This window comes from Parasteatoda tepidariorum, chromosome 8, assembly GCF_982258835.1.
Source record: "Parasteatoda tepidariorum strain Cologne lab strain chromosome 8, Ptep-v5.0, whole genome shotgun sequence".
NCBI classification, from domain to species: Eukaryota; Metazoa; Arthropoda; class Arachnida; order Araneae; family Theridiidae; genus Parasteatoda; species Parasteatoda tepidariorum.
The window spans coordinates 95,497,896-95,511,707 of NC_141762.1; the positions used below are offsets into that span (position 1 = coordinate 95,497,896).

The 13,812-nt window shown below is 30.6% G+C and overlaps 1 protein-coding gene across 2 annotated transcripts; it reads right to left on the reverse strand.

The window, feature by feature from the left end:
- Positions 1 to 861: 861 nt before the first annotated feature.
- LOC107451092 (uncharacterized) lies at positions 862 to 12,275 on the reverse strand. 2 transcript variants are annotated; one of them, XM_071180845.2, is made up of 7 exons: positions 11,997 to 12,275; positions 8,871 to 8,917; positions 8,298 to 8,432; positions 4,887 to 4,928; positions 4,744 to 4,812; positions 2,991 to 3,046; positions 862 to 1,020 (listed from the first exon to the last, which is right to left on the reverse strand). In XM_071180845.2, the coding sequence occupies exons 1-7, from the start codon at positions 12,241 to 12,243 to the stop codon at positions 1,008 to 1,010; spliced, it is 609 nt and encodes a 202-aa protein (XP_071036946.1). In that variant the 5' UTR covers positions 12,244 to 12,275; the 3' UTR covers positions 862 to 1,007. The 2 variants fall into 2 exon arrangements, with proteins under 2 accessions (XP_071036946.1, XP_015922563.2); XM_016067077.4 differs by having other exon boundaries at positions 4,887 to 4,931; positions 11,997 to 12,266.
- Positions 12,276 to 13,812: the final 1,537 nt, after the last annotated feature.

The window sequence follows — 13,812 nt, forward strand, 5'->3', positions numbered from 1 at the left end:
TACAAAATATGCTGTTTGTTATTTTTTTTTTTCATTATTATTCCCCCCTCCCTCTTTTCATATGTCTATAATTTTCCTTTGTCTTATCTTAATTTTGAACTTATCTAATGAGTTCTGTTACAATAAATGAATATATATATATATATATATATATATATATATATATATATATATATATATATATATATATATATATATATATATATATATATATATATATATATATCGACTTGAAGAGGAAACGATAGTTATTTCGTCATTTGACAAATCGCTCGAAATTTCGTTAAATTTGAGATTAAATTTTTTTTAGTTCACGGAATTTTGCAGTATCATTTAAAGTCCCTACTATAATTGTAAAAAGCATTGCGTCGAAAGAGTTCAAAATAATTTTAAACATTTTGTCATGCAATATTCTACATTGTTATTCTCATTTTAAGTTGCAAAATACTTTTGGTGTTCCATCATTGGAATGTCGTTGAGATCTCATTTTTTATTTTTCTATAAAATTCCTAATAGTATGATTTATTGTTTCGCTATTTAATGCATGATTCTGTTTTTTTGTAAAACATCACAATATATGAAATGAAAAATTTTTTGTTAGCTCATTTTGTAAATGTAATTATATGAAACAAAAATAATTCAGCATTCATGTGATATTTCTAACAAACATGCCTGATATTTTCAATATTAAATGCATTATAATAACTCTCTTTAAGTGTTCTATAGGTACAATGACGTTCTTTTTTTCCCATTGTATGCACCACTGTAAATGGATTTTTTACCTGTAGTTTTTTTTTTTTGTAATTTTATAAAACAAGTAAATAAATTTTTTGAAAAACAAAATATAAATAATTACAAATATGCAGTTTAAAATATTTATTACTTCAGGACTTTCCTTTTCCAATTCAGCAATTTTTTAATCAAGTAGCTAATTATATTATTTATTCTGTTTTACTGATCTTTTTTTCTATTTGTTCTATTCGTCTTTTCATCTTTCTCTCCATCCATCAGAGCAAATCACTGAAAATAAATTAAATGCTATTATTAAAATAAATTTTTTTTAATTATTTTTTTTAAATTTAAAACTAATTACTTTGGATTGGACTTGAATCTTGAAAATTATAATAAAGAATATTAAGCGTTAAGACCATCTTAATAAGATGTAATTTATTTTTCTAGTATTAAACAATACAGCATGGTATTTATTAATAAAAATTTTTTACATAAGATACTGAAATCAGTCTACTCTTTTTTTTTCTTCTTTTTTTTTCGTTTTTCTTATTAATGGAATTGCGCAAAAAGTTTAAAAAATATTTTAAAAGTAAGATACCATTTTTTAATCGGTTTATGATCGATTAAATGATCGAAACCAATTGCATCATTCAGAAGCCACTGTAATTTCATTATTTCAAAACAGATTGCACTCGATGTCTAAAAAAATGACAGAAAATTTACAAAAAATATTGTGTTTTGCTTAGGAAATCAGATATTTATTGTAGCATGTAAAATCTGAATATAAATTTAATAGACAGATATTTCACATGAAATGTTTTTATGAGAAGCAGAGAACACTATTAGTTTCTGTAGTCAACTATTGGCAAACATTTGTTACTAATTTTGAGATTTGTTAAGAAAAAAATTAGTTTGTTTTTGAATAAAACACTGTAAACTTGCTCATTTCCATCTCTTCTTCATTATTTAAATTGATTTCCAAAATCTCTTAGGTCTTTCCTTACAGATTCATATCATGGTCTGTCAATAGAGTAATGAAAATGAATGGGCTAGCATAAAGAAGATTTTATTTTATAACAGACATTGAACGCTAGGCTGATTTTGTGATTTACTGACTTCGATGTTCAGTGTTTTTTAATGGAACAAATCCGCATTTGTGACACGTGGAGAGGAAGCCTTCCAGGCATTCCTATTGGAATAGGATAATTTCTGGGATCTTAGAATCAAATCCAGACCCCTTTATCAAAGGGACTCTAACCCATGATCAGTCACTGAGAACATTTTAAAATCAGAACTGGGGTCGGTTCCAGTCGACAGCAAGATTCGAATCGACCATCTATCCATGAGATCCGAACCTGAATCACCCGATTGGGAGAAAAAACGTTTCAAGAAAGAATCCAGGAAATTGCTCTATATCGACTTCCATGAACATTTATTTATGGATCAAGCATAAATACGATAAAATAAAATGAAAAGTTTGAAACACTCAGATGAAATTTAAGGAATTTGTGGGTGGAGGAGTTATCGACCATGCCAACCTTCATCTATCAAAAGGTACCTCTTGATTGAATCAAGTTAGCATGTCTTATATACCAGTGAATTGATGTTTAATTTTCGTAGTGGTAGTTACGCCACAAATTCATTTCTAAGTACTATTAAAAGACTATTATGCGCTACTATTAAACTAGTTTTATTTTACATTCTTGTCCTCCTTTTGTGAATAAGTGTATGACGATAACCAAAACTGTCATTGATATTAATTTTTCTCATCTAGTTTACATGCTTTTTATTAAACAATGAGTAACTAAACGACAAAAATCTGAAGTTCAAACAAGATCGATTAAAGAATTTCAGAGATAGAAAAAAAAGAACTTTTTTTTTAAATAAAGTAAATTCTCAATGATTCTGCGACCAATAGGAACATCTTGTAGCAAGTAATTTTTCTCTACCGACAGTTAATGCTATTAAACAATTCATTTTAAAGATCTTTATCGTGTAAAAATATGGATGATGAATCCGCAAAATTTCAATAATTTTGAATTTTTTTTTACATGTTTTAAGTATTTGCTAAGACTTGATTTTGAAAGTCACATTTCTGGCGTAGCACTTTTCTTGAGCAATTTAGCAGTATATGAAAATTAATCTTAAACATAAGGTAAATCTCAATATTTATTCCGCTTCATAACTTTTTCAATTTAAAAAAGAAACATTCATTGTGGAATACAATTTTTTTAAACTAATTTATTTTTTTCACTTACTTTTTGCAATAATAAGGAAATGCCATGCAAGAGGACATGATTCCCGCTTGACAAGTCTAGAAATAAGGGAAAAAGTTTTGTAAAATCTTGCCTTGAATTAAATTTAAATACCTAAAAGAAATATGTCCATCAAAATGCAAATAAGTTAATAGCTTTTCAATAGTGCTGTTTTTTTTAAAATGTGTTCTAAAATAGCGGTTCCTGTAAGTGGTTCCACGCAGCGCACAAAATCGTTACAGAGGATTCAAGTTCTTGTTCGCGAGGCTGAAACCAGGCAGCTGACGTCACTGGATGTGAAATTATAAAAAGCTAAACACAGGTTGTGCTAGCGTTTGAAATTCTAAATAAATGGTAATACTTTATTTACGTCTCACTAGAGCTGCACAATGGGCTATGATCAAACCTGAACATGGGAATCCTGACCGAGGATGATCCGTAGACATGCCATCGCAATTTCGATTCTCTGCAGAAGGGGCCCTACTTTGGTAACCCAACTACCCTTCATGCTTAGTTAATCACTTCATCGTAGAATAGCTTAGATAGCACTGATACCACACCCCCTCTGTTCCTTCGCAGGTTGATCAAAGCGATCACTCTCTACTCATCGATTGCTGACAGCGCTATTGGTAACCCTGCCCTTACATTTCATTTTTGTTAAGTTGTCAATCGCCTTAAATCAATTTATCGAACAACCTTTTAGAATTTTTGAAGTATCGAAAAAATTTTATGAATCATGAAATTCCATGCAAATTGAAATACTAATCTCAATTTTAAGACTTACCAGAATGTCAAGCATGTTTACACTTTTTCTCGTAAGCATTACATGGGGAGGTTATAACGATGGTTTTCTGAATACCGTTTCGGTTTTGGAATCTTGTTATTGTTTGCGACCAGTGTTCCATCCATATGACTTACAATTTGAAACAGAAACAGGATCCTCTTACAAATGGAGTAGACTTCAGAAACGTTTTCAAAGGCTAAAAAGTACAAAGAATCACTTGGACATATTCTTTCTGAAATTTCTAAAAAAAATTCCTTGTCTTTGCTTAATTTGCAGCAAAATTCCATTCCTTTTTTTGGGGGGGGGGGCTCGCAAAAGTTTCTTGTATGAAACCACATGAACCTAAAGAAAAACAGCATTAATTTTTCAACATTCGAAATTGCCATAGCGTGCCCTCGAATCATCCTCAGGGATGGCTCGTAGACCAGGGCCAGTAATCTATTGTGCAGCTCTAGTGCGACGCAGAAAAACTACAACAGTTGCATTTACGCACGCTATAGACTACTTGAAACTCCATTTTTTTGAATTTAATAGTCAAACATAAAACCTAATTTTAAGACTATTATTTATGATTTTCTTTTTATTCTTTGCATCAATTACTTTAGAAGTAAGTTATATATTTTTTCATATATGATCATAATTGCTAACGTAATAAATAATTGCCCTTATATGTCAAAAGATAATGGACAAAATTGCAATAGATTATTTCTTATAAATAGGTCGGAGTTCCACGAATAGAAAATAGATCATACTTTTACTCGCTAAATACGTATACAGCTTCTTCAAAACTCTACTTCTCTGGAATTAGATGACCGATTTCATTCAAGTTTTGTATTTTTCCAAATAAAAAATTACATTCCTTAAAATGTTGAGAAGTATGTATTCCTCCACAGTGGTATTTCTGTTTAAGACTTTTAGAAACATGCTAAGACATTGTGTTTCGTTAAGAAAATAGCACATATTTCAACTCACCCGATGTTTTTCCATAGCATCAAACTCATCCTTACGGCTTGGAACATTTTTTTCTCTTCCTAGCTTGCTCTATAAATTAATTATGGTTACAAAATTTTATTTTTAAGCAAATATTTTAATTTATTTAAGAGGAAAATACTTACATTATAATCAATAATTGGATTGACTGTTTTCAAAATGCATTTCTTCTACGCCATAGAAAAATAAAAAAAAAGTTTCAAAACATGAAAATAATGCTTAATTAACAATTTATTGGCTATCCATCTGCGGCAAAAGTTCTATGAGCATGAGAAAAAATACTATTTTCTTCTGAATTTTCTCCGTAAATTTAATGGTTCAAAGCTGTTTTGTTGACTAAGGGTTTTTCATCTTAATCATTAATGAATTAGGGTCAATTTGGGTAATTATGACCATGAGGTAGTTTTGACCAGTTTCATAAAGGTAATGGTTAATTGGTTTATAACGAAGCCCCGGATGCTTAATTTCATATTTTATTATTATTAATATTTTAAATAAATATTATTATCTAAGAGTGTGTCGTCCTAATTACCATTTTTTTACTATAATGACGTGATTATAACTAGGTATAAGGTTAACTCAAAATAAAAAAATTTGCACTGTTCTGCTGCGAAAAATGTCTAGGACATAAGTAGGAAAAAGTCTTTATTATTCTTTAAAAACCTGCAGGAAACTGATGCTATGGTAAGAGAAAAAAATAGAATCAAACTAGAAGCTAAAAGAAAATAGGAAAAATCAGATAATATGGCTGAAAAGTCAGTTCCGAAAACAAGGTGCATACCCAAGTTTGATAACGGTATATCTTTGCTCATTTTTGAAAAAGGTTGAACAACTTCCTTCATTGTGTTATCTAAACACAGTTCCAGAAATAGTTTATAATATTTTTTTAAAAAAATAGAAGAAAATAATGAAATTAAGTATTATCAGATAAAGCATATTTTGCATATCATACAGATGAGTAAGGGGTCAATAATTTAAAAAAAATTAAAAATAGGAAGAAAATGCTGATATCATCAGATAAAGCATATTTTATATTCAATACAAACGAGTAGAGGGTCAATCATCTACTATTTCAAAAAAAATATGGAGAAAAATACTGACATCATCAGATAAAGCATATTATGCACTCAATACAGTTGAGTACAGGTAAAACACGTCTTCCATCATACATGAATTCAGTGAGAAGGGAAAAACGCTGGTAAGGGTTTCCATAGAGTCAGACAATGAGCTAACATCAGTTTTAGGATGGTCATATTTGAGCTGATCAGCAGATGCTCAACTTTCCATATATGGTCAGAATTATTCCAAAATTTAAACTCTGAACAGCGATGTCTCAGAGGATAGAGCGTTCGCCTTCCAATGCGGCGAACCGGGTTCGAATCCCAGTCGATACGAATTCCGCATCTGGCTTGCACCGACCACAGTGCTGACGTAAAATATCCTCAGTGGTAGACGGATTATAGATCAGAGTCCCCTTGCCGTCAGGCTAACCGTGGGTGGTTCTCGTGGACTTCCTTTCCATGTAACGCAAATGCCGGTTTGGTCCATCAAAAACATATAAGATGACTATGCATGCATATTTTTCGTAAATCAATGTTAATAAAAGTGACCACCGTTCATCTTTAAAAAGAATGCAAAGCAAGATTAAAACTTTTCAGAATAGAATGAGAGAGGGATTCGAGCTAAAGTTGCCGAGCAATCCATAAGAAATTGCTAAAGAGCTTTTGTGGGAGAGCGAGCACAGTGAGTTGGGAAGTGGAGCATCAAGGTTTGAGTCAAGGTCATTCCCTGTTTTTGATTAATATAAACATCACTTGGAGAACCTTGCCCAAACATGCTTGATATGCCGTTGAGTCCACTGGACTGTCAATGTCTCAAACTCCAAGACTTGCTCTGGGCACTTTTGCTCCTTTGATCACAAACTCAAAAAAAAATTTTTTTTTTTTTTAAATAAAGATGACAACTTTCAAAAGTTTTCTTTGACGATAATTTCCAGAAAACTTTCGTTAACAATAAATACCATGCATATAACTATTTATCAATTAACTATTAACACGTTATATTGGATGTTTTCAATATATCGTGAAAACACTATTTAAATATATTGTTTTACCGACGCTTAAAAATATCAATATCACAATATAACAATGTATTTCTTAACTCTATTTCAAACAATTTCTTCACAAGAGACTGAAAAGTACTATCATCACTTGCATGATTTAGATACTTGTTCCGTCGCTACACTAGCAACACAATGCATGTCAAAGGTAGTAAAAAAAAGCAATTTTCTGTTGTTTGGAGTGGAGGACATTTTATTTCATCTTATGTTTAAAACTGGTCACCCCTTTTTAAGCCCTCATCGGATATGTGGAAGTCATACAGGAACAGATCTGTACTATAGGGTGGATTGTTGAAGACTTCACATTTGAATTTATGCATTTAGTCTATAGTTGTTTTGAGAAATCCAAATTGGGTTCACGTAAACAGTAACGTTTAGGTCAGCCTTTCAAGACTTCTTTTCGTTAAAAAGAATCACTTATTATTGACACTAAAAAATCTATATAAAGAAGTCTGGTGATTTATCTCTAAATTTCACCTCAATTTCAAAAACGAAATTAATAGGCTGATAGCTGTTCGGTTATTATTCTTTTAACGAAATTTGCTGTCACCTTGCGAATGGAAAGCCCGTTACATTTTTGTTGCAGCAACAACTGCGTTCCAAGATGGATTCTAAACCTTATTTTTCTTTATTTTATTCTAGTTTAAGGCCTTCTGCTTGGTTTATTTATTCACTGTAACTAATATTCTACATTTTTCTACAATCATAACAATGATATACTTAATATTTTTTGTTCCATTTTTCATTTGATTAGAACTTAAGTAAGATAAAAATGGCCGATTTTTTCCAAAGACTGCAAGTGCAACACACGTCGTATATGAAGACAAATTTCTCCTGTAAAACAATTTTATATATTTGATAATTGAACTATACTAAAATGGTTCATAACATATTTTCTAATTTCCTATGATTTCTCTTGCTTTTGCATCTTGTTTGAATGAGAAGTACTGTCACCTATTAGACATTGGTCTTTGATTATTTAAACAATTATAAACCCTGGTTAATGTTGTACAATTTATCCCATCGTGACTAACCTTATCATCGAAGGGCAACTTAAATTTTTTTAAAAAAAATCTCTTGTCGTGCAGAATTGAGATATTACTGATTTCGATCATTTAAAACTGCATTTGCGCTATGCCTATTTCTTAATTGGTTCACCTAGGCTACACATTCGTAATGAGAATTTTTATAGTTGACTATTCCGGCTGAAGCTGAATCTTTAGCGACAATGAAACTCCTCTAGATTGAATTATCCCATCGTGACTAACCTTATCACCGAAGGGCATCTTTGTTTTCATTTTTTTTTAAAAAAAATCTCTTGCCATGCTGAATTGAGATATTACTGATTTCAATCATTTAAAATGATTGAAACAATGATGAATGAAAATTTTTCATACATTTTCTGAAAATTTCTTACCGTCAGGTCTCTGTTGTTGCAGACCAAGGGTAGTAATATATCAGAAGATAAAGAACCATTTTTCCATTCCGGGAAAACATATCCATCATTATATTCACACTCAGCATTCCACCATACTCTATAAGCGTGATATGTCTGAAATATTTATACCTCTATGAAGAAAATAATTAAAACGAAATTGTGAAACCAGAAAATAAATTTACATTGAAAGCACTTATAATGATAACTATTTACCTAAATCATTTATTGATGAAACTATGAATCAGGGTTTGGTGAGGGCGATATTCATTTACAACATTTCGTTCGTAAATAACTTACTCCAGCAATCAAGGTTTCAGCAAATCAACCAGCAAGGTTTCCATACACAGCTCCACATTCCCTGTTTACGTTTTTATTTAGTTTTCGTTTTTCTTAGCTTATATCAGTTCATTACCACCCCATGCGCATATTTTTTTTTAAATTTTATTTTTGACAACCGTTTCAAAAATATAAATTAAGTGAGAATCTGATGAAACAACCGTTATAATTTTCAAAAGAAAAAGGAAGTTAAATATTAGGAGTCACAATACTTACATCCTTATGCAAATAGTCAAAACACTTTAATTCCTCGTCAGATAGTTCTATAAAAGTAAGATGAAAGTCAAAGAAATTTACTAAAATATATAATTTTATTAAAAGTGAGTTTCAGCTAATAAATATAGAAATGAATCATGTTTAAATTTATTTCAAATTAGGGAAGCGTATTGGGCACTTCTTGAAATAATTGGATTTAATATTCAGCTATGTAAAGCGCGTTATAAAATGTCAGTTTCTAATATATATATATATATATATATATATATATATATATATATATATATATATATATATATATATAAGTTCAAAATGAAAAATAAAACAAAGAAAAATAATAGACATATGAAAAAAAGGGGGGGGGGGAATAATAAGTAAAAAAATAACAAACAGTTTATTTAAAAAAAAAAATGAAATATTAATTAAAAAAGCCGGAAAAAAAGATATAATCTTTTCTTCAGCCCACACGATTATATCCGCAAAACAGAGTGCTTTCTGATATTGTATCAATAAAGCCAAAGCTAAATATATTAATACAATAGTGTGAGGAGCACTCAAAAAATATTTTTATAAAAATAACAACAAATAAAATAGATCACAAAAAGTGAAAATTACATGTAAAAACAGATAATAAAATAAAATAAAAAGAAAAAAACATTAAAAAGGGGGGACTATAAAGCGAGCAGCAAAATCAGATCAACTTACTTGGACGGATATTTTTCAAGAATGATTTAAAAATGCTTTCGCAAATGCTTTCGATTGCCAGATTACAATATATATATATATATATATATATATATATATATATATATATATATATATATATATATATATATATATATATATATATATATAACTAAACTAACTCAGTGGCGCGACAGCCCATTAAGAGGGCCAAGGCCGACTGTGCCCATCTCAGTTTACTTGACCTTGGGCTCTGGGGTGCAGAAGCATATGTTCCGGTCAGGTGGTCAGCCGAACGCGGAACCCCCAGTGTTAGTTCCCAAGCATGCTTGGTACTCATTTTATCGACCCACTGAAGGGATGAAAGGCTGAGTCGGCCTTGCCCGCCCCAAGGATCGAACCAAGGACCTGTGGCACGACAGCGCGAAGCGCTACCGCTCAGCCACCGGGCGTCATATATATATATATATATATATATATATATATATATATATATATATATATATATATATATATATATATATATATATATATATATATATATATATATATATATATATATATATATATATATATATATATATATATATATATATATATATATATATATATATATATATATATATATATATATATATATATATATAACCTTTTTGATTTCCAGATGAAACAGAGTCAGGTGGGGATTTAAAAGTCGACTTCAAGCATTATTTAATTTTAATGTTTTTTCGTCAAAACTCCTCTTCCTCGATATCAATGCTACAAAGTTTAATACCGTTTTTTTTTCTCTCTAACTTTACCATGAAGTAGCTGTATCTAATGTGCATACTTTTTAACTACATTTTAAGAAAAGAACTCTAAAAACTGTGGTAAATTTGTATCCGAATTCAGTGTTTAAAAACACATCTTATGACCGAATCTAGCTTTCACGCATACTTAAAAGTTTGTAAGTAAATCAAAAATCTTAATAAATTATTAAGCTTAGCCCGGGAATTAACTCCAGTCATGAATTAAGCCGGCCAGGGCGTCGAGCGGTCAGAATAAAAGCCACAGCCACTGCGAAGCCAATGACTTTGCGTTTGTATCTCGCACATTGCACGGGCGTTTCCCTTTGTAGGTTGTCCTCTGCTGTGTGTGATGTGTGAATGTGTATGAATGGGTATCTGTGGCACTGTGGCGTCGGTAATGTTGCTCACCTCCAAGACTTAGGTCACAAAATGCTCACCAGCCAACTCAAAAGGAGCACACTGCTGCGAAAAAAAAAACTTATTTTAACTCAAATTTAAGGTTCAGATATAATTGTCATAAAAGGAAAATAAAATTAAATTGCTTTTTTAGTTACACAAAAGTCTTCCCAAAATTTTGAAAATAGTTGAATATTTTACTCAGTTTTACAACGATGCTTATAAATTCTTTTTTACAGTTGTTATTGTATATAAGTATAAATAATTCAGTGGTACTACAAATTATCCATAAGTGTGATTAAAATTATATTAAAAAATAATCCATTAGTTGTGGCAGATTCAATTACAGTTAAAACAGTAACTGCAGCATGAGTACAGTGCGTTTGCAAAACCGTAGCAGCGAAAACTTTTTGAATTGATTTTTAATAGTAATATTTCTGATGACGTAGTTTTTCTGGATATTTAAATCAACAGAAACAGAAGACGAACCTTTATGTAACAACAGAATTATGATGCCAACACTAAAGGATTTATTTATGTATAAAAAAAGCTTCGATCTTACGGTGACAAATCTCGCAGTCTCCTTCCTTAGATTGTATTATACATCCAACAGCTGATTAATGTAAGGCAGATCTTTTGAAAAATTATTCCTTCACTCATATTTAACTTCCTCGCTGGTGGGAGGAACAGGTGACGTTGAATTGGAAAATTTTGTAGAAACATTTAATTGCACAAAGAGTAACAGTTTTTCTTCATTTATAAATATAATCTTTTTGGCATCAACTGGACGACGCCAAATAACGATGCCATATTGTTATATGTCATACTGTGTAATAATAATGAAGTGAAATCTCAAATATACATTGAACGTCTTACAAATACATAATTAAAGTCCCCCTTCTCAAGATAGGTGTTTTAATAATGAATAAGTATCGTACTTGCCAGCAGAGTAGGCAAACGGAAAGCGTTTTTTAGCCATTTTCCGAAGTTTCTATATATAACATGAACTATAACATTCCCATGTCCTATGACATTTATAATATTGTAGATAATCTAAACTATTTTTCGATTGCTAAAACGTTATATGATTATTGAATTGTAGAATTTAGGCAAAAAAAAATAATAATTGCAATTTCATCAATTAATATATTTTGTTTTGAAAAAGTTCAGGATGAATTAGAGGACGACAAATGAACGTCTAGGAATGTCTTTTTCCCCCAACAGTAAAGGAAAATATTCTAAAAAATTGTATTCTTACCACAATCGCAATATTGATGGATAAAACATTCTACATAAGAATCGCCCAGTGCCATAACCGCCTGCTCACGTGCGTTTTTCAGAATTTTTCCAAAGTCAAATCCATTGCAATAGGCAACTGATGAAGCCAGCAAGTAAATTAAATTATATCTGTAAAACATTTCCATCACGAATACCACACCAATATCTAGACCACTCCAATGTGTTTGACAAATTTGATTCCAAAAGCTCTTCTTGCTGGCAAGCATCTTTTAAAAAGGATCCTCTCATTATTATTTGTCATTAAAATAAACAGCTGATACTGAATAAGCAAATTATTACCATATGAATCAAATAAAGCATATTTAAACACACAAAGAGGTCTTCCTCAAGCGTGCTTACAAAATATTGAGGAAACATTTTTATACAGAGTGGTCACGTAGCAATAACAATAAGCGCATTATAATCGGAAGAAATTCGGAATAAATTATTCGGATTCGAAAAAATTATAATCCGAGATAATATAATTTTATATAATATAATTTTAAATTATAAAATTATTGAATCCGAGAAATTGGAGGGATTTCTCTGTCCAAGAAATTGGATGATTCGTAGACACTATCCGAGTTCTTGAATGTCACTGATTCGTCGAAAGAAAAACTTGCGCATGCGCATTGTTCATATTCAACATTATAAAATAATACTTACGTAAGTTTAAAATTACTGAATAAATTCAAATAAAATCATAATAACACAAATAAACCGCAGCAGATCGATTTATTTGGACTAAAATATATGAAAACAGGGAACAAAATGAGATAATTTGCTGCCAGCTTGTTGACTTCACAATACCTAAGACGCTGATTGGTTAAGGGAGAAAAAACTTGGATGGAAAGTAGAACATGCTCTACTATCGTCCAAGAAGTCGGACCAAGTTCTTGGATGACTGTTTACACGATCCAAGCTCAAAGCAAAACAAGTTTCCATCAGCATCAATCAATCTCTGTCCAAGAATCGTCTAAACAGGCCTTAAAACAAGTTTAACAAAATTAATAACACATCATAAATAAAGTTTAAGGTTAGCCATGTTTTGAGTGTTATCCTTTATTTGGCTGTATTTTTGTAGAACAGCTCCGTTTTTCAGTTCTTGTGTAGAATCATAGCAAGCTTGCGGAGCCTTCCTAATTCTTTTGTTGTTTATTACGTTGAATATTAAATTGAAAGAACGCTTTAAATTGAAAACACAAGAAGTACAATTAATATTGGAAGGTGCGTTTTTTCAAGCTTAGGCGTAAAACTCAGTTGGAAGTAATAACCCGGAAGTCAGGAATATTCTAACCCATAGTGTCATCTCAGGGCTAAAGAGAATAGAAGGGCTAGTTCACTCCTCTCTTAGAGCTGAAGCTACGATTTCCCTCCTCATGACGTCACTGTGTCCACAGATCTCGGAGATCGCAAGCAAAGATATTATGATAAATTGGCATCTTTCTCTTTGTAAAAATAAGTTAGACTTTTTCTGGTTATTAGCCTTCAAACTTTACGTAATTAACACATTATTTCCGTTCATAAACATAGTTTAAAAAAAACTTTCTTGGTTATTATATTTAAAAAAATACCATTTTAAACTTATAAAAATGTTTTGCTAGTTGGTGAAAATGACACGATAAATACTTTATTTTAAAAAGTTCAGTTTTAACTTTAACTATTAAGAAAAATGAAGGCATATATCGACACTTTTTTTTATATACATATTCTTTTATAACGATAAGTTAAGTTAAATTTAGAATCCCTGATTTTAAAATATGTCGTTAATAGCAATTTGTTCATACTTAATCATT

Bases quoted from the DNA above. Each gene is read 5' to 3' on its own strand.
- LOC107451092 (XM_016067077.4), bottom strand. From the start codon at position 12,243: ATGCTTGCCAGCAAGAAGAGCTTTTGGAATCAAATTTGTCAAACACAT. The intron at 8,918-11,996 runs GTAAGAATACAA...TTACTTTTATAG, and splicing joins CCATCAATATTGCGATTGTG to AACTATCTGACGAGGAATTA. The intron at 8,433-8,870 runs GTAAGTATTGTG...TAAATATTTCAG, and splicing joins TTGACTATTTGCATAAGGAT to ACATATCACGCTTATAGAGT.